The sequence below is a fragment of the Geospiza fortis genome, unplaced genomic scaffold, assembly GCF_000277835.1.
Source record: "Geospiza fortis unplaced genomic scaffold, GeoFor_1.0 scaffold319, whole genome shotgun sequence".
Lineage (NCBI taxonomy): Eukaryota > Metazoa > Chordata > Aves > Passeriformes > Thraupidae > Geospiza > Geospiza fortis.
This window is the reverse complement of record NW_005054576.1, coordinates 246,443-271,891: the sequence shown is the minus strand read 5'-3', so window position 1 is coordinate 271,891 and position 25,449 is coordinate 246,443. Positions and strand designations below refer to the sequence as shown.

Below are 25,449 nucleotides of genomic sequence, written 5' to 3'. Positions count from 1 at the left end.
TGCTCGGTGCAGCTGGCTTGAGTTATGCATCAGGCTGAGAATTATGTGACAGATTTCATTAGCAAATCATTTGCTGACCTTCAGTTTTATGAAAATAGTCTGAAAGTGAGTTTATCAGCAGTTAGCTGTTCCAGCAGAGAGCAGAGGCTTAGAGGATTTAGGGGAGCTGCATCCAGCACTGGTGATTTCCACTCGGGTGTGTTAGACCGTGTCCTTGAAGGCTGCTGATGCTAAGCCAGGTAATCCTGGTCAGCAAAAAAACTGACTTGTGCTTTTTGGGGATTTTTTTTTCCATCTGGATCAGGACCAGCAAAGTCAGGGAGATAGCCATGTGCCTTGCAAGAGCGTCTTAAGGGTGAAACCTTTGCTCTGCATTTGGAGCCATTCCAAAATGTGAATCCTAGGAACTACAGATTTTGTCTTCTATGGATTTTGGCAAGACAGTTGTTGGAGCAGCTGAAAGGGAAATGAACCTGAGAGGAGCTTTTGACTTTGGTGAAACTCAATAGTTACTTTCCAGTAACAGGGAGGCATTAAAAAAAAGGCCAAACCTGGTGACATCTGCAATTCAGACAGCATCTAATCCATGCCTTTTTTTCTCCCACTACAGCAACCAGACAGGATCCAGGGTGGGATGTGCACACCTTTCCCTGCATGTTGGATACACAGAAGGATCTGGGGAAATGATTGTGCAGTGCTTGAGCAGAGAGCTGGTCCTTAAAGGCTGTCCCTTAAATGTCTTTTAATGCCAGCCCAACCCATTTAATCTCACAGCGTGGCTCTCATGAATGTTTTATCACCTCCTACAAGTATTAAGTCCTACAATGCCACTAAAACACGTTGAATTTTAGTGTGAAAGTGGTGAAAGTGTCTTGACTGAAGAGATGTATTCCTGTGTCCAGAGGTAAATGTTGAAGAGAGGGAAGCACAGTGTGCAGGGAGGCTCCTCTGCCACCTGCTCATACATCCAGTGAAAAACTTACTAAGAGTTATTTTTATTACCCATTACAGCTTTATCTAGTTCAGATCTCTCCAGGAAAGGCTTCCACCTTCTCTCTGGCATTTCTGTGAATTGTAGAACAAGCAAGTTTGGAAGGGATCTTTGGAAGTCTCTAATTCAATGTCCTGCTTGTGGCAAAGGAAGATGAGATTGCTCAAGGCTTTGTCCAGTTGAGGTTTGACTGTGTGGGCTGGAGCTCTCCAGGCTCTTCTTCCAGTCATTGGTTTTCCTACTGAAGATCCACACAGGAGAATATTCAGTAACCTGAATATCCACGCAGGAGGATACTCAGTACCCTTGCTGCTGTCAGGGCAATCAGCATCTGCCGAGGATGGTTTCAGAAGACAAATCAATGAGGTGCAGTTTGCCCACAGCACATCTTCTTACCCTTCATGGCCCTGGGAATGGATTCCAGGAGGATTTGCTGCATCCATCCCTGCCCACAGCTTTCAGCTGGCAGCAAGGTGTTGCTGTCCTCTTTATTCCAGGTACAAACCCTCTGCAGGGTGAGTTTGTGCTGTCAAAGTTAATACTCAGAAAATGAGTGCAGGTAACCTTGGCTTCCTCTTGACTTGGCTGCTCATGAGCTTTCATTGCCTTCTCTAATAAAACCTTCACAATTGCTTAGAGACACTTAAAAGTTGTTAATGTTTAAATAAAGGGATTAATTTCAGGCCTCCTGCTGCTAAACTTGTACGTTGGAATTTTGAGGAAGTGCCTTTTCCCCGCGAGGTGTGAACAAAGCCTTTGATCAGCTAAATGGGCTGGAGCTGGTGGTGAGGAGCCACTGAACTCCTCAGCATTGATCTGCACTTGCCAGGCAATGGAGACAATTAAAAGGCTCCAGGAAGAGTAAATACACAAGGATTTTAGGGCATGGATACAGGCAGGTGCCTCAGGAACTCCTACCCTTTAAACCTGTTCCTGCTGTTGATTTCATTGATGATTGAACTGGTATTTTAACATTTCCATGCCTTTGTTTCCCCACCTATAAATGACTCGTGCCTTCCTTTTGGGTTATTGAGCTTGGCTGACACATATAAAAATTGTCAAGGTAGGGTGCCAAGAGCACACAAACTATTTTATTTTTAGTGTCTTTTGAAATCTTGGACTTTTTGTTCTCCCTTTTATCTGTCTCTTTCTTTTTAATCACACCAAATGGAAATAAATTCAATCACAGCTGGTGCTGGAGAAGAATCATTAAGCCCATCCAGCTGGCTGTCTCGAGGCCAGAGTGGGATTGTTCCCTGTGCTGCATTTCCAAAGTATTTTATCTCCTTTAGCCCTGTGTTTGTGGAGTGATGAGCTCCTTTCACTTCTGTCTGCTCCCGTCATCGATCCGAGCGGGAAGGGCTATTTTTAGGTGGCTGTAAGTAAATGGGCATCAGGCACCGTGGAAAGGGGACTGGGGAATTTTTGGAAACCCATCAGCAGCCGTTCTGGCAGGTCCTGCTGTGGGATTTGTCTTCTTCAGCTGGGCTGTCTCAGGTTGTGGTATCGGTTCCCAAGGTTGTGAACCCAATTCCTTGGATGTGATCTGCACTCTGAATGTGGAATTAGCAGCTGCTGGAGATGGTGTTGATGGCATCAGTTCCTGGGATTTAATTCCCCCTAGGCCAGGTTGGATGGGGCCCCGAGCAACCTGATCCAGTGAGTGGCATCCCCGCTGGAAGGAGATGAGCCTGAAGGTCTTTTCCAACCCAAACCAGTCTGGGATTCTGGGATTCTAAACCAGCCTGGGTGGGAGGGATGCAGGGTCGTGGTGGAGCTGCAGATTTTGGGGCAGAAGATGAGGTTGGCTTAGGGGCAATGTGGGAAATGCACCTGGAGTGGAGCAAAGCCATGGAGGTGATCTCACAGTCAGAGCCCTCGGTGAATGTGCAGACTTGGCACCTGCTGCTGGCCACAGGGCAGGTTTTGGGGTGCTCTTGGGAATTTGAGATTGTTCTGCTTCAGTGGATTGTGTGATGTTCATCAGAACATCATCAGAAGGGTGATGGTTCCTTGGTTTTGGTTAGTCCTTTTCATAAATAATTTTGTCATGTTTAGGACGTGGTTTAGGGTGGGCTTGGCAGCACTGGGTTGTGAGTTGGACTCAGTGATCTCAGAGGGCTTTTCCAACCTTGATGGTTCCATGATCCCATCAGCATTTTGGGACAGCAGAGGATGAGATTGGCTTAGGGGCAATGTGGGAAATGCACCTGGAGTGGAGCCAAGCCATGGAGGTGATCTCACAGTCACAGTCCTCAGTGGATGTGCAGACTTGGCACCTGCTGGTGGCCACAGGGCAGGTTTTGGGGTGCCCTTGGGAGTTTGAGATTGTTCTGCTTCAGTGGATTGCAGAAGGGTGATGTTGTCTTGGTTTTGGTTAGTCCTTTTCATAATTTTGTCATGTTTGGGACATGGTTTAGTGTGGGCTTGGCAGCCCTGGGTTGTGAGTTGGACTCAGTGATCTCAGAGGGCTTTTCCAACCTTGATGATTCTGTGATTCCACGATTCCATCAGCATTTTGGGACAGCTGTGGCACAGTTTATGTGTGGAGCTGATGCTGCTTGGAGCCTCTGGGCTCTCCAGTCACTCATCTGTGAATGTGCAAGTTGGATCTGGGGGCAGTGGCCAAACCAACACCATCACTGTGGGCAGCTCGGAAAGCCCGAGCTGAAAACCTCCCGGGGGGGATTTAGCTGCACATTATCTTCTCTCTCTGCCTCAGCAAAGACCCAAATCTAATTTCAAAGGTCAGAACACGCTCTCACCTGGGTGTTCCCAGCCTTTTATAGAGTGCTTGAAGGCCATTTCCTAAAATTAGCTGCTGCAGGGGAAAGCTGATACTGGCTCTGTATCAGACCCTTTCCAAAGCTCTGGATAATCATTTACTTGATTATTCCCATTGAAACTCATGGGTAAAAGGTAGGAAAATGGAAGAAAACCAGAACCTGGTGCTGCTTCCTAACAGAGAAATAAAACCATGTGTGTTTTGGGGCAGAATTCCTATTCTTGGTTGTTTTTTTGAGGTGTTTTTTTGTTTTCCTGAAGTTTTCCCAGGCAGGCCAGTGGCCTGCCTTTAGAATCAGACTTATTTTTGTTTTCCTCAAACTTCTGGTGATCCAAACATGCTGGGGAGCTCTGGGAAGGGGAACATGTGACTCTGAAGGAGGCTGAAATGGTAAAGCACACTCAGATCTGCTAAGCAACAGCATTGACACGTTTAAATAAATCTGCTGTTGACTAATATAGAGTGACATATTGAGAGCAATTAAAAAAAAAAAAGGAAACTAGGCACAAATTTGGGAAATGAGTGGAATGGGAGCAGAACAAAGATGTTAGAGAGGACGCTGGATAAAAGAGAGGGAGGGCTGCTCCACAAAAGGAGTGTTCTGGAGAACCAGGGTGTCCATCAGGAAGGGGGAGACAATAGCAGAAGTGCAGATTTGTGCTGGAATTATCCCTTGGCAGTAGGATCCTTGTATTTCTGCTTCCCTGCCAACTCTGCTGGCTGCCAGGATTGAAAAGATTTGTGCTGCCTGGTGCAGAGAGGAGCATGTGGTGGGATGTCAGGCAGCTTGGAGAAGGTAAGGTGGCACTTCTCGTTCCCGTGGTGGCTTTGGGACAGTTGTTCCTTTGGTTCTGCTGTGATTTGGGTGTGAGTCCTGTCATTCCCATCCCCGTGGATGTGTGTAATGCTGGAGAAGGGAGCAGGGACTAAATTAGGAGGTGTTGGGTTTGAAGCTGGTGAAAGGAAATCCCTTAAAATCACAGAATGGTGAAGGAACCTCAAAGCTCATCCCATTCCACACCCCTGCCATGGGCAGGGACACTTCCCACTATCCCAGGTTGCTCCAAGCCCCATCCAGCTGGGCCTTAGACACTTCCAGAGATCCAGGAGCAGCCATAGCTTCTCTGGGCAACTTGCAGTGCTCATCTGTGGAAGTTGCTGCTGCAGGAAGCTGTGAAACTGAGTACTTGGTGTGTTTTCCCTTTCCCTTTCCCTTTCCCTTTCCCTTCCCTTCCCTTCCCTTCCCTTTTGTTTTTACAGCTCAGACTCTGTACTATTGAATGTCTCTGACTGATTGCTTCAAAAAGAAAAAAAAAGGTATTTTGGTGGACAGCTGTTATTCTTCAAGGGCTCCTACAGCTCCTGTTTGTTAATGGTTTGGGGGAAGTTGTCCTGAATAAACTGTTCCATGCCTATGATTTATGGTTATTTTACACCAAAGAGGCTGGAAATGAGGAGTGAGGGGCTGAAGTGAACGGATCATTGGCTTGATCTAACACAGCCATCCTAGTGCTTCCTTAATATTTTTTTTGGGATTCTCTACAGAGGCCAAATTGAGTTGTGAATTTTGTGCCCATCTCAATGACTTTGTTCCAGGCTGATGCCTTGGTGTCCATCCTTGTGGCACGTTCACAGCCAGGAGCTGTGTTTGCCAGCAGCTTTCCCACCTCTGGGAATGTCTCCCCTTCTCCTGGCTGGCCATCAGGTGTTTGCTCTGGCCACCAGCAGCCTTTGTGCAGTGGGTGGCAATAGAAAACTCACACACTGTGCAGCCTGGGATGGTGTGAAGCTGAAAGGGAGAGAGCTCCGCTGTCCCTCAGGGAAATTTTGTGCAATCAGAACCATTCGTGGCTCCAGCCACTGAGATGAGAGTGAGATCGCATAGCTTGAGATGCTGGGGCTGGCTCTTCTGTCCAAAATAACTGCTGGGCATGGCCAGAAGAGGCGTTTGTGGATTGCTCATCCATTAGCACCTCTCACCATCTATTTTCCAAACGGTCCCTGAAGTGAGCTGGAACCAGTTCCGTGAGTTGGAGCCAGTCTGATCTTTGGGATGATGGCTGGGAGACAGCAGCTTGTGTTGGAAGCTGTTGCTTCATCTGCATGAGCCTTGTGCTGGCACTATGGCCCATTTTTCAAGCTGCTCTGAGGACATTTGGCCACTCTTCTCTCCAAAAATAGCTGCTGTGTGTTGGAGATTCCTGCCTGGAGGATTTGGGAGCCAAAAGGAGCTCCAGCCTTCCCAAATGTGCCCTCTCTGCTGACATTTGGGTCCCTCCACCCTGTGCTGTGGGCAGGCAGGAGGGACTGCATGGTGAGGGTTATTTGGGGGCTCTCTGGAGTGCAGGGTGTTCCCACACTATCTGTGGTTCCTCTGGGAATTTCCTCTCCTGGCCATGGAATCACATTCGTGATATGAACTATTCAAAGCTCTGCCCTGAAAATCCTGCTGCCAGTCCAGGGGAGCTGTCAAACCACAAACTGTGCAAAACCTTGGCTGCTCTGAGGTGCTCAGTGACAGCAGCAGTCTCACCACTCGTGGCTGAAGCATTTGGGCTCGCTGTGATTGCAGCAGACAGTTTGCCTCAAAGCCACAAGGTATTAATTGGCTTTCATGTTCGATACCAGTTAATAAAAATTTCCTTAAAAAGACACATTGCTTAGCTTTAGATGCTCTTTATGTTGTCAGAGGGTTCTAATAAAACAGGGCTTTGGCATCTGCTCTTACCCCTTAGTCTTCCAATAACTGTTGAATCCATCAGCTCTGCACTCAGATTTGAGGGATGGAGCTCACCAAAGCAGTAACTCTGTATAAAATGTTCTGGAAATAGGGAACTGAAGCTCTTTATGGTGTGCTGGAGAACCCCATGGAAAACTGAAGGCATCAAGCATTAAGAATTCAGCTTCATTTGTGCTGCTGTTCCCAGAACTCACGGGGGCACGTTGACACCACAGATATTTTTCTCAAAATCCCACGCTGAGCATTGTAGGGCCATTACAAGCACTTGACTAAATAATCATTCCAGCTCTTTCTCCAGCTAAGAGGACACCATTAAATTCAGGAGAGCAGCTGGGAAGTGCATTTGGACCAGGCTTTAAGCTTGACAGGTTTTGGGTTTCAAAGGCATTTTAAAAGTGCTCCCCCAGCTCACACAAGGAGCCATGCTTTGGTGCCTTGGCCTGGAAGGCAGCGTGGCAGCTAAAAAATCTATTAGTGAGTTTCAATTTACTCAGGATAAATCCTTCCCTGAGGATTGCTCTTGTTCTCTGGAATTACAGGGTTTGGTTTTTTGATAACGTTTTTCTCCTTAATTTGTCCCTTTTGCAGTTCCTTGGTGCGAGCAGGGAAAGCGGCAGCAAAACTCGAGCAGGAGAGAGGTCGAGGGTTCTTTTGGACCAGGAGATGTGTGGAGGGTGCAGAAGGAACAGTGAGGCAGCAGAGCTGTGGGAGAGGGAGGACAGGAGAGACCCAAATGGGTGGAAGTGGGATTTGGACAGCAGGGAAAAGCTGGTGAGAGAGGGGGGCAAAGAAAACCATCTCAGCAGCTGCATTTTGTGCGGCCACTCCTGTATCCTGCAGCTGTTCATTAGAAATTCTGTTTATGCCACAGGGAGTTTTGGAGTCTCTGAAGCTGACACAGTTTTAATAGACAAAGACATTTTGAGTGCAGCACATCTGCTCTGGGATGCTGAGGAAGAGGCTCCATGCAGTAGTGCCATTGGTTGAAGCATTTCATCGTGCTTTTTTTTTAATTTTAAGACCTCTCTTTTATCCTAAAAAGTAATTTTTGAGGTCAAAAGAAGTGCTGTGTTTGCTCATTAAGTTTGCAGCCCTTAAACTGGGAGTCCTGCTGTATTCTTCCTACTATCCCTGAGTTCCCAGCCCTGGGAGCAGGCAGAATCACCTCTGACTTGGGAGGGTCCTAAAGCACTTCCCATCGCAGAAGCACAAGCACAGGCCTGGGGCAGGAGGGTGCTGCTCCAGAGCAAAGACCTCCTTTGGTCGATGCTGCATTACTGAATATTTGGTGAGTCAGTCTTAAATTGATCAATTTCTTTCTCTGCAGGCTCAATCTAACCCTCAGCTTAACTTTTATAACCCGTGGCTTTCCAAAACCCATCTCATCTAGCTCGGTGATTGAATCCACCTTGTGCAGCTGGAAAGTTAATTCCTTCCTTCACCTCCAGCTCTGGTCAGGTTCTTGGATCCCTCCTTGCCTGACCTCTCTCTTAGCCTTCCAATAAACAGAACAGTGTCACTTTGCCCTTCCTAACTGCTGTTATTGCTACATCTGCCCTGCAGCATCTTCTGGATATTTTCCACCTTCCTGTCTTGGTAGGAGCAGTCTCCACGCTGGATGCACATCTGAGTGGGGTTTGCCATCTCCCCTCCTGCCTTTTCCAAGTGTGTCCGTCTTCTCCAGCCAGGGATAGCTTGAGAAGAGTTTTTTTTTTTTTTTGTGGTGTTTCTTGCTGATCTCTTGGAAGGGAAGCACTGGGCACCAGTGACAAGGCAGAGCACAGCGTGTGTGGAATGATCCCTGATCCAGCATCCCAAATCCAAGCGGTGGCAGCGCTTTGTAGGAATTTAATTACCATGGGTTGTGCTGCTGCTTATCTCCTATCATCCACTCTGCTGCTGGTTAATGACTTCTGGGAGTCTTCTTGGGGTGCTTTGAAGCTTTTGGCCACATCTGCAAGTCCTGTGGAGTGGAGTGTCCTGCAGAGACCTTGGATAGGTTTTATAGAATCCCAGAATGGTTTGGGTGGGAAGGACCTTAAAGCCCATCTTGTTCCACTCCCTGCCATGGACAGGGACACCTTCCACTGTCCCAGGTTTGGATGGGAAGGACCTTAAAGCTCATCTTGTTCCACTCCCTGCCATGGACAGGGACACCTTCCACTGTCCCAGGTTGCTCCAAGCCCTGGTTCAGCTTTGCTCAGGTGGGAGAAATGGAGATATACAGAGATAATCTAAGACCAGGAGCCCCTCTGCTCTGCAGCCAGCCTGTGAGAGCTGGGGGTGCTCACCTGGAGAAGAGAAGGATCCAGGGAGAGCTCAGAGCCCCTTCCAGGGCCTAAAGGGGCTCCAGGAGAGCTGGAGAGGGACTTGGGATAAGGGATGGAGGGACAGGACACAGGGAATGGCCCTCTGGGAATGCCCAGAGGGCAGGGATGTGTGGGATATTGGGAAGGAATTGTTCCCTGTGAGTGTGGTGAGACTCTGGAATAGAATTCCCAGAGAAGCTGTGGCTGCCCCTGGATCCCTGGCAGTGTCCAAAGCCAGATTGGATGGGCTTGGATCAACCTGGGATGGTGGAAGGTGTCCCTGTCCATGGCAGGGGGTGGAGTGGGATGATCTTTGAGGTTCCTTCTCTCCCAAACCATTCTGGGATTTGAATTTCCAGCTTGCTTTGCAATAAACTGTGTGGGATAAAACCCCGCCTGCTGTATAAATATGGCTGATCCAACACATTAAATAATTTCATTCTTCTGGTGTGATTGATCAGGCTGGAACAGAACAGCTCCCATTTAGGTGGTGATGAAGCATCTCCAAAAAGTGCAGAAGACCCTGATCTTGACATTGACCCCATGCAGCTGAGAGAGGAGGGAGGAGCTGGAGTTGGACACAGCAGCAGGGATAACATGGGAGCAGTTGAAGGAATTGTTCAGGAGGGAAGGTGCATTTGGAGCTGGTTAATTTGGCCACGTGGCGCTGATGAACCTTGCTCAGCTGTAGCAGTCAGGGCTGCCAGGTTTCTCTTGGCTTCCCTGGATGTGAACTTCCCGCTGTCCCTGTGAGGACTCAGTGCTGGGTCCTTGCCCCCTGAGGTGCACAAGAACCCATTTGTGTGATTTCGTGTTTGTTAGAGGCCTCTCAATGGAGGTGCTGAGTCTCCAGAACTTTATTCCCTGTGTGCAGGAAAGGGGCAAACTTTCCATAAACCCCACACAGATGGATTTCCACAGAGACCAACCCTGCTGAGTGAGATGCTGTTAAACTCTCTGTGTGTTTCTGTGCTTTTCAAGCACTATTTCCTTTTCCTTATAACTTCCCCAGGACAATGAAACTTTTAAATTTCTGCTTAATGATTGACCTGAAGCTTCTGTCAGAGAGCAGGAGCCTGAACCTGCCACGTGGTTATTTCCTGCTGTGGGAGCAGCCACGAGGGCGTTTTAGGGGAGGTGAGAGAGTTTTGTGGTTTTGCCTTGGGGAAAATAACGTGCCTGAGCAATCTAGGGCTGGAAACCACAAAGAATACCAAGGATTTGAGCTGTCTCATGGAGTCAGTGTTTGGGAAACCAGTTTGGGAAACCAGCCCTCTCTTCCTGCCTGCAGTTGACCTCCTCATGCTTCTTTCATGTGACAGGGAGCGCCCAGCTCTTGGCTGTGGTTTAACCTCAAGAGAATTCTTGTTCATAATTACTTCAAGGTAAAAGCAAAGAGAGGCTTTGCTCCCTCCCACACCTAATTTATGCCTTTGAGAAGCGAGTAAAAGCTTGTGCCACTGCATCCTGGAGCATCCTTGGTTTGCTTCCCACGTCCCAAAATATCTTCGGCACTTTGTAAGCGGGAATGTGGTGAGCACTGCAACACCAGCCTCGGTGGTTTTAGGGATTTTCCAGCTTTCTTGGAAAACTCTGCCCTCTGATCCCTTGCTCTGAGCTTTGCAGAGGAGAGGGGTGAACTTTCATCCAGGATTTTCTGCCACTCCATCCCACAGGACACAGAAGGATTTGCTCCTATGCTGCATGTTCCTTTGAGCAGAGAAGTGCTTGTGTACAGCCTGGAAGAATAAATAAAACACTGTGACTGCTTTATTACCAGAAAACAACACTAAATAATAAATTTAAGAGCTAAAAGCTCTATATGTAAAGTAGATTTCACAATGCATTATGCAAAAAGCAGAAAGGCACTGGAGAAGGAATCCACTGAAGAAGGCAGGCTGGGAAGATGGATGATCTTGCAGACAGGATGAGGAGATGTGGAGTGAATCCCAAGCTGGCTCAGCTTCTCAGGTGACCTTGGGCAAGTTGTTTCTCCACACCTCCATTACCTGCTCTCTAAAACCAGGATGTGGTTTTCCTGGCTCCGGGATTTCATCAGAATAAATGAGTGTTTGTGAAGCACTCAGCTGAGCTGGGCCGAGGAGCGGGGACAGCCTTTGGCAGAGGGCAGAGCTCAGGTACCTGTGAGCACCTGGGGGAGAGGTTTCTGTGTTTTCTCAACACTGAGCATCTCCTGGAGCACGGCCTTGTCCCAGTGCCCAGATGGGAACACAGAGCTGAGAGCCAGACTCAGTTCTTCACTCGTCTGTCTTGAAGAGTTTGAGGTCTGGGGGTGCCTGATTTCCTCTTGGGGCTGGAGAGAGGCGGTGTCAGAGCTGGGGGCAGGCCCAGGACATCTTAACTCCAGGTTTCTCCTCACATTTCTGAATTGCTTCCCCTTGGGAGCCTGGACACAGAGCCATACAATCATTTAGGTGGGAGGGGACCTCGGGATGTCTCTGAAGCATTGTCCAGTGAGTTCTGGATATCTGTTGGCCTCATATCCCCCTTCAAATCCTATTTAAAGCTCTTTCCTGAGCCCTCCTGACTCCTGTAGGATGATCCTTTTCTCCCTTTGAAACAGCTAAACCCTGTCTGTTGCCCCCAGACCTGGTGTGGTGTAAACCAATCCATGATCCAAAGCCCCAGAATTCCACCTGCTCAGAGCCAGCTGTTGATCTGTTGGCCCTTCCTGCTTTTTCCCTCATCATTCCCTGCAGCTGGGAGGACAGAGGAGAACATCACTTGTGTGCTGTGGTGACAGGAGTGCCCTTCCTCCTCAAGAACTTGGGGTGGAAAACTCAAAATTCCTCAAATGCCAGTTCTAAAACCACTTCAGCACTTGTGGTTTCCCACTTTTCCAGGATGAGCACATGGAGGGGCTCTTGGAGCATTTTTCCAGGATCCCTTTACCCCACACATGCCCGTGTGGATGAGGAGCAAGGCTGGGAGCAGGTTTGGCTTTGCATGGAGCTGCAAACGTGCAGAATGTTCCTTGCTTTGGATAAAACTCCCTGAAGGCAGGGATGCAGTTTATCCCTGGAATTTCCAGATTACAGGACATTTACCTGTGCATATAACAGCACTGATCTCAGCCTGGGGGAATTGCTCTGTACCTGTGAGCTCAGGAGATGGTACAAATCCCTCGGGATGATCCCTAAGACTGCTGCATGCAATTTCAGAGTGAATTTTCCATCTGCTCCTTTGATGGATCTGCTCCCAACCAGCTGTACCTTAAAGCACACACCTGATAGATTTATTCTCCTTGTTCAACTGCTCCTGTTCTCAAAGTGATTGGGAGATTTGGGATGTAATCCTTCCCTTTGAGAGCATTAGGAGACAGAAAGTTATCATTGCTGAAGGGTTGTTTGGAGTTGGTTTTCTTCCACTACAGCTGGTTCTGAAGGGGAGAGTGTGCTGTATTTTTATTTTCTCTCTTTGACTTCATTCCTAGTGCTGATGAAAGAGAGACTTGGCAATAGAAGGCGTCTCTCCAAGCCCAGATAAAGCATGGGAGCCACTTCCACACTCCCTGAGGTCCTTGTCTGTTTGCCAGGAGGGAGCTGGCATGGCAGAGGTGGGTTTGTTCTCCATGGAGAGCAGCAGAACTTTGTGGATGATAACACTGTAGACCCCTCATTTCTTAAGGAAAAGGGGTCAGGATGAGTATGGATGCACGCAGAGAGTTTGGGAACTGCTTTGGCAGGTGCAGGAGGATCCCTGTGGATTTTCCTCCCCACATTGCAGTCATGTTCTGCCTCATGGTTGTGCATTGCTCTGCTGAGCTCTGAAGGACCATAAGTTTAAATTTTCCAGGCTCTGTTCACAAATATGCTGAGAAAGGAGCAGCATTTCCCTAGTTTTATAGCAAGATGGATAACAGTGGTGTAAGCAGGGAGGAGTAGGTGTGCTCAAGTCTTCGAACATTTGCAGAGTAATGGCTCCACAAACACTCACAGATCAGACCAGCTCGGTTATTTCTAGAAATTCAAAAACAGGGAGAACCTCAGGTAATTCCCATAAGCCCACTGGCACAGGGAGTGCCTGCTGTGGAGCTGAGGAAAGCTGGGAATGCATCCCAGGCTTTGACAGTGTGCTCTGAGCAGCTGAGTTTGGTGGGAGAAGGAGCAGTGTGCAAACCTGTGGTGCCTGAGGATCAGTCAGGTTGGCATTTGGGAAGAGGCTCTGGTAATTATTGATCTTCTGATCCCCTAAGGGCTCTTCCTGCCTCTTTCTGTGTGTGTAATCAGCTCCATCAGGCAGCAACATTGTGCTATAATATCAACAAGAGTTTTCAGTGTGGAAATTGGTGAGTTTAGAGAACTAAATAGTACTTGGGAGTGAGAGGGATGAGTTGGCTGGAAAGCCCAGCAGCTATCCTGCTTCTCCTCCTCCCACATTTCTTTTTGGGAACGATGGGAAATCAGCAGCCTTTTCCCCCAAGGCTGATAAACACAGCCCTGAAGTTTCTCTTGATAAAACCACAGATTGGGTTTTTACTTTGTCTTTTTTTTATAAGTCCTAATGGCAACGTGTGACAACCTCAGGCTCGATTGAGTTGATGAGGAATAAAGTCTTAATAGTGAAGAAGAGTCCAGGAGTGTGTCTAAAGTGCTCATTTTATCACCAGCACATATTTCATACTGACAGTCCATACTTTTAGCTAATCCCAAGCCACGTGTGGTGCATTTTAAATCCCTCCTCAACCTACTCTGGTCTTTCCCTTGTGGTGTTTTCCAGGAGAGCAATGGAGTCACATTGGCAACCTTAGACTTCTCAGCACACGCATATTTTTAATTCACAACCCGTATTTTGAGGTGAGGAGGATGAATTTTGCTCTGTGTCAGGGAAGAGAAGGAGCAGAGGAGCCACTCTGTCAGAACAGCTGCTGAGGATCAGGTGTAGGGTGATGGATTTGGCTTTTCAAGGACTCCAGTTGCCATTTCAGGGAGTCCAGTTTGCCAGTTCATTACCAATTATGGCTTATAAATAGCCAAAGTAACCACAAAGGAATAAGATTTTGATGCTGTCTTACCTTTGGGGCTGCAGTACCCACATTTATGATCCCTCATTTCTGTGTTGCCTCAACACCCTGCAGCGTTTGACCCCACTTACCCCGTGGCACCCCAAATAAAAAACCCAGCAAAGCTTGTTTTCCCCTTGAAGTTAAGCTGATTTTTAGATTCTGGTGGTGTTCAAGTGAGTGTGTGCTTTGGCATTTCTCTCAGGAAAAGCATTATTAGGGCAGCTCATCTCCTGGCCAGCTGTTTGCAGAAAACTGGTGGCAACTGGAGGATCTTTGCAGCCCCCGTGAGACCTGAAATAGCAGGGACTGGCACACACACACCCAGCATGAGCTTCACTTCCTGCAGAGGGCCTGAAAAGGCAGGGGGGAAAAGAAAAATAAAATAAAATATTTTTTTAAATTAATTTTTTTTTGCCTTTGGTTGCATGTTGGTGCCTGCTAAAATCCTGCTGCTGGGCAGAGCAGTCCCAGAGGCAGCTGCCTCCCATCTGCCCATAGCCGTGTGCTGCCAAGATCCAAGAAAGCTGATTTAGCCTTTTGCTGACTTTTTAGCCCCTTTATCCTCCTGGCTTTCTGAGATTTACGCCACTGCTGTTTGCCAATGTCATGAATTTAAAATCTGCCTTAGTTTTGAGCGTTCGTTCTGCTGTGCAACTGGGCTGTGGGTCACGTTGGTGGGACGGGATGGAAATCCCATTTAATCATGGGGTGTTAAGTAAGTGACAACAAATGGCTGTGACAATAGCCCTGGGGATTATGCTTTATTACCCCACATATTTCCCCTCTTCATGATAATTTTTCATGGTTAAAATCAAATTTCCCCTTTATTTTCTCTGACATGCGTTGAGTACAATGCTGAAAATTCCTCCTGACTTCTCTCTGCTGCTTTAAGGTGAACTTTTTTTGCTTTGGCCCATTTCCAGATCTCTCTTTCAGCTGAGATTTGCTTCCTCACCTTCTTTCTGGGAATTCTTGATGAGTAGATGAGAAGGGCATTAAATAGATCTAGTGAAAAATGACCGTCACTAGCGTGGATGACTTTCTTCTAATTAAAAATTGAAACGGAAATGAATGAGCTCCTCTTGAGGCCGTGCAGGAGCTGGTGCTAAGCCCAGCTCTATATTCATCAGTGCTGTGGGAAGTCCAGTGTATGAAAGAATATCCCAGAAACTTCAGTGCCTTAGAGGATGCCAATAAAAGGGGAGATTTTCTAGTTGACAGCATATTGATGTGGCCTAGATTTAAATCTCTTGGCCTAGAGCTGAGTCAGAGCTGAATTTCATAGAGTCACAGAATGGATTGGGTGGGAGGGGACCTTGAAACGCATCCAGTTCCACCTGACATGGGCAGGAACACCTTCCACGATCCCAGGTTGCTCCAAGCCCCATCCAGCCTGGCCTTGGACAATTCCAGGGATCTGTGGGCAGCCACAGCTTCTCTGGGCACCCTGTGCCACCCTCACAAGAAACAATTTCTCCCAAGAGGTTCCCAACAGATCCTAACTTCAGCAATTTTGCTTTGATGTACGGTATAAACTTTTCCGGTGTTGACCAGAAATTCCCTCATACACAGCCAGCCAGTTAATCGTAACCAGCACAAGTACGTTCCCTTTAAACTTTCTCATGCAATGAATCAAAATTTTCCAGCAGGAAATGAAAGCAAAACACTTCATCTAAAAATTCCTCATCAGCTCTAGTCACCAGAGCAGAACAATGGCGATTACACTCAGTTATGCAGTGCAAATTCCCAGCACTGCTGCATCCCGGGATCACAGCAGGGCGGGCAGGGAGAGCAGGTGTACGTCAGCGCCTCTGGTTTGGATGTGAGGAGAGGTGGGAAAAACAGGGATCCAGCTCCAGAGCTGAGGAGGTTCGGTGGTCTGGAGCAACCCTACACAACCCTGATAAGGAGCAGAGTGCCTGGGCAAGCTGTGCGTCCACATCTCATGGATCCCACCGCCTTCTCAGGTGACAGCCCAGAGGTTGTTCTTTACAGAGAGGATAATTGCTTTTAAATCTAACCATGTCTTGGGTCACTAGTGGGTCATTTTGGTTGTGTAGCCTGACTGTGTGATTGTTCTCTTGTAGGAATGGCAGAGCTTCACCCTCCCAGCAGCGATGAGAGAGACTGACAGTGCTACGAGTCCCTTCTGGCTCCGTCTGCACGACGGCTGCTGCCTCTGCATATTCATCGGATGGTAATGCAGGATGTCGGCAGCAGCGGTAGAGTTTGGCTCGGTCCCACTGCGTTTTATTTCTGCCAGTTGTGACTCTGAATCACCATGACAACGCTGTGACACTTCCAGCAAAGGTTGCCCACGGACCAAGGGTGGGCTGGGGGTGGGCGAGAAGGTCAATGATCGAGTCTAACAGGGTCAGGAGTTGCACCTGCTGCAAAACGACCGTGGAAGAGCCGCCGGCACGGCAAGAAGATGAAATTCCCCTTCCATTGGCTTCTTGTTGAGCAGGCACAATAACATTTCCCTTCAAGAGACTCGCTGTAAAAACTCTTTCGGTTATGGCTACTGATCCAACGTGATTGCGCGCGCTGCGACTTTGGAACTCATGACTGGCTATACGATGTTGCGCAATGGGGGAGTGGGGAATGGAGGCCAGCCGTGGGTGTTGAGGTGGTCCAGTCGGATCCGGCTCACCTGGCTTAGCTTCACCCTCTTCGTCATCCTCGTTTTCTTCCCCCTCATCGCCCACTACTACCTGACCACCATCGACGACGCGGATGATGCTGGCAAGCGCATCTTCGGCCCCCGCACCGGCAACGAGCTGTGCGAGGTGAAGCACGTGCAGGACCTGTGCCGCATCCGCGAGTCGGTCAGCGAGGAGCTGCTCCAGCTCGAGGCCAAGCGGCAGGAGCTCAACAGCGAGATCGCCAAGCTCAACCTGAAGATCGAGGCCTGCAAGAAGAGCATTGAAAATGCCAAGCAGGACCTGCTGCAGCTGAAGAACGTCATCAGTCAGACTGAGCATTCCTACAAAGAGCTGATGGCTCAGAACCAGCCCAAGCTCTCCTTGCCCATCCGGCTGCTGCCAGACAAGGACGACGCCACCTTCCCCCTGCCAAAATCCAACAGGAACTGCAGGCTGCACAACTGCTTTGACTACTCACGCTGCCCGCTGACATCTGGCTTTCCAGTCTATGTCTACAACAGTGACGATTACCCTTTTGGTAGTTCCTTAGACCCTTTAATTAAACAGGCCTTTGAGGCGACTGTCAGAACTAATGTTTATGTTACTGAAAATGCAAATATTGCTTGTGTGTATATAATTTTAGTGGGGGAAATGCAAGAGCCTGTAATGCCAAAACCTACTGAACTAGAGCAACAGTTGCACTCTTTGCCATATTGGAGGACTGATGGACACAACCATCTCATCATCAATCTATCGAGGAAGTCGGAAACTCAGAACTTCATTTACAACATCAGCACGGGGCGCGCCATGATCGCCCAGTCCACCTTTTACGACGCCCAGTATCGACCGGGCTTTGACATCGTGGTGTCACCTCTGGTCCACGCCATGTCCGAGCCCAACTTCCTGGAGATCCCGCCCCAGGTGCCGGTCAAGCGTAAGTACCTGTTCAGTTTCCAGGGGGAGAAGATCGAGTCCCTCCGCTCCAGCTTGCAGGAAGTTCGCTCTTTCGAAGAGGAGATCGAAGGCAATGCCCCGGCCGACTACGACGACCGGATCATCACCACCTTGAAGGCTGTTCAGGACAGCAAGCTGGACTTTGTTCTGGTGGAGTTCACGTGTAAGAACCAGCCTAAGGCGAGTCTGCCCACTGAGTGGGCTCTGTGTGGAGAAAGGGAAGACAGACTAGAGCTACTGAAGCTTTCTACTTTTGCACTGATCATCACCCCTGGGGACACCCATTTAGTGATCTCCGCCGGGTGTACCATGAGACTGTTTGAGGCTCTGGAAGTCGGGGCCATCCCGGTGGTTCTCGGGGAGCAAGTTCAGCTACCCTACAACGATGTGATCCAGTGGAACGAGGCAGCCTTAATCATACCAAAGCCACGTATCACAGAAGTGCACTTTCTTCTGAGAAGCATTTCTGACAACGATCTCCTTGCCATGAGGAGGCAGGGCCGCTTCTTGTGGGAGACCTACTTCTCCACCTCCGACAACGTCTTCAGCACAGTCTTAGCCATCATAAGGACTCGAATCCAAATCCCAGCTGCTCCTATCCGAGAAGAACCCGCCGTGGAGATCCCCCACCGGTCTGGCAAAGCTGCTGGTACAGACCCCAATATGGCAGACAATGGTGACCTGGACTTGGGGCCTGTGGAAACAGAGCCGCCCTACGCCTCTCCCAAATATCTCCGCAATTTCACCCTCACCGCGATGGATATCTACAGGAATTGGAATTCTGCCCCGGGGCCTTTCCACCTCTTCCCTTACACTCCCTTTGACCCTGTTTTACCCTCAGAAGCAAAATTTTTGGGGTCTGGGACTGGATTTCGACCAATTGGTGGAGGAGCAGGTGGCTCTGGGAAGGAGTTCCAGGCTGCTTTGGGTGGCAACGTCCCGCGGGAGCAGTTCACGGTGGTGATGTTGACTTACGAGCGGGAGGAAGTGTTGATGAACTCCCTAGAAAGGCTCAATGGTCTCCCCTACTTAAACAAAGTTGTGGTGGTGTGGAACTCTCCCAAGCTTCCCTCTGAGGATCTCCTGTGGCCGGACATTGGCGTCCCAATCATGGTAAGACAGATGTAGCTACGGTGGGCTTGTTCATGGTGGGGTTTGCATGTTGGAGTCATCTGTGTCAGCTCAGCTTCAGTCCTGGGGGATGGCTGAAGGTGCCTGTACCTCTTTTGGGTACTTTTATCAGTGGAGAAAAACAAGAGGTGCCAAGTATTTAGCACTCAAGAGAATGCAAATTGCTTTTGAGGAGCCTAATGTGAATTTTGATGCTTAAAGCTAAGGATTGTTGCTCGTTGGAAATCTTTGCTTAGGCTCTTTAAGTGCCTCCCTGTGAGGACACTTGACACCTTATAAATTCCTAAGTAGTAACTGTTTCTGCACTTTGCCAGATGAATTTTTTATTAAAACAAAAGAGGGACCTGCTGAATTAGTGTCGACTGCAAAGAGCTCAAAACTCAATTCTCACTTTATGTTACAAGGGATGGCAGAAAAGGAATTACAAGCCAAGGCTGACGTGACTGTGAGAGCTTCCATGCTCCCAAGGTTGTAGCTGACTTTTGCATATATTTGAGTTGATTATTTTTTTTCCTCAGCCAAACCGAAGAAGTGACACCTTCAAAAGCCAACATTCATTTTCAGACCCATGAAAAATGTACTCACTTGGACATTGACTTGTGAATTCTGCTCCAAATTTTTATTTATTTTAGGTCTTCCTTGTCATCCCAGCATAACCTCCTTCACTGGCCGTTGTTAAAAATCAAAATTAAATATAAATCTCCCCTCATAAAGAGAGCAAGGGCAGAGAGCTACTAACAAGAACTGAGTGCTCTGAATCTGGTTGTGTTTAGAGGACAAATGGAAGGATAATGCCTTACAAATTAGGGAAGGGAAAAATAAAACAGGGAGATGGTGCTTAAATACACAAACTGCGTGTGGTTTATGTGACAGGATGCTACTGAGCTTAATAGCAATGTGAGCTTTATGCTGCATGCAAAGAGATTCATTGATTTAATATTTCCTTTTATTATTATTGTGATGAATAAATCCTTCTGCTCACATTTAAAAACCCTTATGGTCCGGGAACAATGAGGAGAGAAAATTGCTTGGTTAATTGCGAAATAATCTTTCACATTAGTGCTTTTGAACCTGTGAATTCTACAAAATCTTTGCATTGTGTTTGCCGAAAAAACCTCATCCTCCTTCGGAGCGGGGATTGTTCTCCTTGGAGCTGCTAATGGGTGTTATTTGTGAAAGAAAAATGCATTTGTGTTGATGGAAGATAATGGCTTTTTGTACCTGGCTCTCATCTGCACATCTGTTGTGTTGGAGCCCTGCTGGTTTTTTTGGGGACTTGACACACACGAGTTGCTTTGTGTCACCTTCGAGCCACGCGCTGGGGAGAATGTTGGGAACCAACATGTGGGAACATGTGTGGTTCCAGAGGAGGGAATTGTCGTGTGCCTGCTTTGGGGAGGTGGATGGTGACACTGTGGAGCGGCTGGGTCTCAGGGAGCTTCTGCCAGGTCCTTTCTGAACGAGTGTGTTGGCTCTGCTTTCTCCCTTTTTTCTAAATCCCAGGTTTTAAAAGAGCCCAAATCTGGGATTTCTCACAGGAGGGTTAACCCTGAGCAGCCTCCAGGCATCCATCCCCCTGTTGCTAAGCCCATCTCCAAACTGGGTGTTTAATCCTGTTAGGAGTTTGTACCATTCTTCTCTGTTGAGAGTTTGTACAATTCCTCTACAAGGATGGTTTGATGTGGCAACGATGGAAAACTTCTCTGTTGGGACTGTAAGGATGGTTTGATGTGGCAACGATGGAAAACTTCTCTGTAGGGAGTTTGTACCATTCCTCTGTAGGATGATTTGGTGTGGCAGTGATGGAAAACTTCCCTGTAGGGAGTTTGTACCATTGCTCTACAAGGATGGTTTGGTGTGTTAATGTTGAAAAACTTCCCTGGGCTTCATCAGACAGTGAGAAATCCCAAAGTCTGCTCTGGAAAAGGGTGGCAAGAGCATTGGGAGCAGAGGGGAGGCTCTGTTTGAGCCTTGCTGGCTGAGGTGGGGGATGTGCTGGTCAGAAGAAGAGGCAGGTGGGGGTGTGGGATTGGTAGGAGACACAAGCCAGAGCGTGCCAGTGTCAGAAGAAAGTAAGGAGCTGTGATTCTGATTTCCTTATGAGGGAAGAAAGCTCTTTTGATGGGGAATATCCAATTCTCTCAGATCTGCCAGTGCTGCTGCATCTCTGTGTAACAAATACGTTCCCAGTGACTTTGGGATGCAAGGAATTGCTCCGTGTTCAGGTCCCAAAGCACAGAGCTTTGTGGGGGAACTTGAGGAGGAATAGAGAAGAGGATGAGGGTGGATTTGGGCTGTGACTGAAGTGGGTCCAGGCAGCACCTGACTCTGAGGAGCTGCACAGCAGCAGCACATGTGTGCCAGCGTGATCCAGGATCAAAGCACCTGAAGCCAGAAGGTCACTGAAGAAAACCCAGCCTCAGAAAGATGTGGAGCTGTTCCAGTGACTCCAGAGGAGGCCATGGAGATGCTCTGGAGCCAGGCTGGGAGAGCTGGGGGTGTTCAGCTGGAGAACGGAAGTCTCCATGGAGACCTCAGAGCCTAAAGGGGCTCCAGGAGAGCTGGAGAGAGATTTGGGACAAGGGATGGAGCGACAGGACACAGGGAATAGCTTCCCACTGCCAGAGGGCAGGGATGGATGGGATATTGGGAAGGAATTGTTCCCTGTGAGGGTGGGGAGAGCCTGGAATAGAATTCCCAGAGAAGCTGTGGCTGGCCCTGGATCCCTGGTAGTGTCCAAGGCCAGACTGGACGGGGCTTGGAGCAGCCTGGGATAATGGAAGGGGTTCCTGCCCATGGCAGGGGGGGGGATGAGATGGGCTTTAAGGTTCCTTCCTACCCAATCATTCTGGAAACCCCATGAACTTCCTGTGGGCTCCAGGGCAGTGGAGCTGGCACTGGGAGAGGTTTCCCAGAGAAGCTGTGGCTGCCCCTGGATCCCTGGCAGTGTCCAAGGCCAGACTGGACGGGGCTTGGAGCATCCTGGGATAATGGAAGGTGTTCCTGCCCATGGCAGGGGTTGGCATGGGATGATCTTTCAGGTCCCTTCCAACCCAAACCATTTTACCATTTAATGCAAATTACAAGCTAATGAGACAAAGCAATGTCTGTAGCACATTAAAGAACCTTTGGAAGCAAAACAGAGTCCTGAACCCCACCAGGGCCTGCTGGTAGCAAGAGATGTGTGGCTGTGGGCCAGCAGAATTCCCCAGAGGAGAGTTGGACTTCTCCTTCCTCCATGTGTTGACCTTATTTATTGATGTGCTCATTGAAACAGCGTTTGCAAACTGCTCTGCTTGGCTGTGATTTGGGGGTTGTCCTCCCAAGCAGAATTCTTTTCCCTGGTGGGCTGGGAATTAATCAAGAGCCAAGCTCAAAGCTGCCTTGGAACTTTGAATCTTTCATGGATAACGAGATAAACAGGGCTACAGAATATATTTGATTTAAAAAAAAAATACTTTGACTTAAATATAGATGGCATAATTTACTAAAACATCAGAAAAATTCCTAAGCTGCACAGAAGTCTGATCAAATATTCTGTCCCTGTCCCCAGCCTGAAGTGAGTAGGTGGAAATCCAGTGTAATGTGAAGTACTTTGTAGTCACTCAGGGCTGCCCCTGGAACAGATGTTGGCACTTTACCCTCACATTTAAAGCTGCAAAAACTCTTCCCATCTCACATTAATCGGGATTGCAGCAAAACCCAAAGGCTGTGAGTGAGAAATTTTGTTTGTGCAAGCTGAAAAACTGACTTTGCCCCAAGTGTTTGTATCTCTAGCACTGCCTTAGGAGAACTCCCCAGGACAGGAGTGTGACAGTTCCAGCTCCAGCAGCCGCACCACAGCCACCGCTGACATTCTTTGTTGCCCAGGGAAGCTGTGGCTGCCCCTGGATCCCTGGGAACGTTCCAGGCCAGCCTGGAGGGGGTTTGGAGCAGCCTGGGATAGTGGAAGGTGTCCCTGCCCATGGCAGGGGGTGGAATGCAATGAATTTTAAGGTCCTTTCCCTCCCAAACCATTCTGGGTTTGAATTTCCAGCTTGCTTGCAATAAACTGTGTGGAATAAAACCCCACCTGCTGTATAAATATGGATGATCCAACACATTAGTGATTTAATTTTTTTGCTGGGATTGACTGGGTGAGCTTTAAGGCCCTTTCCCACCCAAACCATCCTGGGATTCTGTGATTTGGGGCTAAACCTTATTGAGCCCAAAGCAATGTTTTCCCAACCTCTGCTCACATTCTAAGAAGTGCCAGCCAGAACTTCCAAATCCTCTCCCTCTGCTGGGTTTGTGAGGGCCCTCAGTGGCTGGGAAAGCCCTGCAGCAGTTTGGTTTCTCCTCCTGCTGGAGGCTGAGGTGGGCTGGGAGTGCTGGAGGCATCTCTGAGCACTTAGGCTGGGTTCAGTGCCAGCTCCTGTGGCTGCCAGCAGTGAGTAATCCCTTCCTCCAGCTTTGTTCCAGAATAAGTCGCTGCCTTTGATCCCTGCAGCCACTTCCAGTGGTGCAACATCCTTTGCTGCTGGCCTGGTGGCTGGCTGAGAGGGCTCATTCCATTCAGCTGCTTGTTTAGAAAGGAATCAGCTGTGGAAAATGGCTCATCCTGAGGCTGCTGGGCCTGCAGACCTGCACATGGCATTTATTAATCAGGAGCAGGCTGGCCAGGGAATGCTGTCCTGACTTTCCCTTCTCTTTGGGCTCTGTGAATGGGCTGGCTCTGAAGCTCAGATGCCTGAGGTTTGCACGTCCTTTCCAGCAGAGCACTCAAAGGGTTTTTATATCTCCATTTTAAGGAGCACGGCAGGATCTGTCGGTGATGCTTCTGAGCAGGAGGAGGACAGAACCTGGACAGGCTGGTGGCCATGGTGGCTGTGAAAAACGCCAGTCACTTGTTTTTAAAATTTTAAAAGTTTAATAGTAATAAAGTGGTTACAAAAAATAGTAATACAAATAGAGTAGTAATAGTAATTTGGACAATTTGAATTAGGACAATATGAGACAATAGAGACAAAGAGTTACAGATGTCTGGGTACCTTTTTCTGGGCAAAATAAGCCCGAAAAAGGACACACATTAACAAAGGATTAACCCTTAAAAACAACAGCCTGTTGCATATTCATGCACCTCATACATGATGCATAAATTCCATTCAAACACAGGATTCTGTCTGGTCATCCTCAGCTTCTTCCTCTGAATCCTGACAGCGCCTTCGAGGTGGGAAGAAGTTCGTTTCTTCTGATAAGAGGGCAATAAATTCATTTTCTCTGAAAGATTCAGGTGTCCTGTGGCTGCTATCTCGCTGCAAGTCCTTTCTTAAAAAAAAGCATCCTACATAGCATCGTTTCTATTTTAACATTTTTATAACCTAAAACTATATTTACCACACTACTTAAGAAAATTAATCCAGCATTACTTTCTAACACAATACATATAATATTCATTTGAATATTTGTGAAAAGCCAATCATAAAATACATGCATTTTTCACAGTGGCACACTGAGCTACTCTGCTTGTCCTTCAGCAAGCAGCTGGATCCTCAAGCTTGGTTTTCTGATAAGAGCAGCACCAACCTTCCAAACTAACCAGCAGCTGGAGATAAGCTGCAGTGGTGTGTGTGATCCAGAGTGAGATGATCACACTGACCAGCAGTTAAAAAGAGAATAAAACCTCCATGCTGATCAACACCACCATTTCAGTCAATCCTTTTCCTTCCTGGGAGCTTTGCCTAAATGCCAGCTCAGGGCCTGGTTCAGCTTGGTAATTCAGCATTTACCAAACTCTTCCTTGCTGATGTGACTTGTGCTTTCCTGGACCAACTCACCCGCAGAAACTCTTTGGTGAGTCCCAGCTTTATCCTGCTTTTCCCTGCCTTACTTTGACTCACAGCTCTTGTGCTCCAAATCAGGAAAACCCAACTTTGCTTTGAGCTCCTGGATTGCATATGGGAATGGTGAGCTCCAGGTTTACTTCCAGAAGGAGCAATTCACACAAAACCAGCTGAGAAAATCCCCGTTTCTTGACACTGAGTCACTTCCCACAGGAGATTTGCCCCATCCCTGGGTTGAACAGTCTGTGTTCAGTGCACCAGCATTACCAGCAGTGTATCCCAGGTTTGTGGGCTCAGTTTCTCCACGGGAGCAGTTTCAGAAGGCAGGGAGATGTTCCACAGAGGTGCTGGGTGCTGCTGTCAGGTTTGCAGCACCACCTGCTGCCCGCGCTGCTGCCGGGGAGGGAACCGAGTTCTGAAATCCCTGCGAGTTTCACCATCTCCATTTGTGTTTTTTCTGGTGTGTAGCAGCAGAGGAAGGAACAAATTTGCTGCTTAGTTTACCTGGGAATCCTAAAATCCAGATGCTTGTCACTGCAGAGCCGGAGCCAAGGTGCAGCAGTGCGTGACTGCGGGATGATAATGAACAAGCAGCGCCGACTCCTCGGAGTTTGCACTTGGAATATTAACTCCAGCACCCTCACAGTCCTCTCTGCTACTGCCTAGAGCCATCCCTTCATCCTCCCCCGTGCCCTGTGCTGGTTTGTGATGGCTTTTCCACAGATAAACCCCAGCTCTCCGAATCCCCTTGGCTCAGGATGCAGCTGATGGGGTGGGTGACCAGAAGGAAGCGTGGTTTGGGCACTGGGGAGGAGAATCAAGGGAGGGAATCGTCCTTTCATGCTGTTGGGGACATAATTGGGTGGGTTTTGTCACATGTGAAGGTGTCACAGGGGCCAGTCCCTGTGCTGAAGCCATTAAACATCACCACAAAAGCTGCCTGTGCATCTCACTCTGTTTGGAGCAGCTCTGTCACAACTGCTGGGGACAAAAGCAGAATGACAGGACACCAGGGGCAGGGCAGCAGCAAAACCCACACTGATTTT

General features: G+C 48.4%; 1 protein-coding gene across 3 annotated transcripts in view; it reads left to right on the top strand.

The window, feature by feature from the left end:
- The window catches only part of EXTL3 (exostosin like glycosyltransferase 3), a 108,118-nt gene that overhangs the window by 62,792 nt on the left and 19,877 nt on the right, over positions 1-25,449 (top strand). For all 3 annotated transcript variants that reach the window (XM_005429785.3, XM_031064265.1, XM_031064264.1), the window contains one exon: positions 15,939-18,563. In XM_005429785.3, the coding sequence (XP_005429842.1) occupies positions 16,416-18,563 (2,148 nt within the window). In that variant the 5' untranslated portion in view covers positions 15,939-16,415. The remainder of the gene's footprint in view (positions 1-15,938; positions 18,564-25,449) is intronic.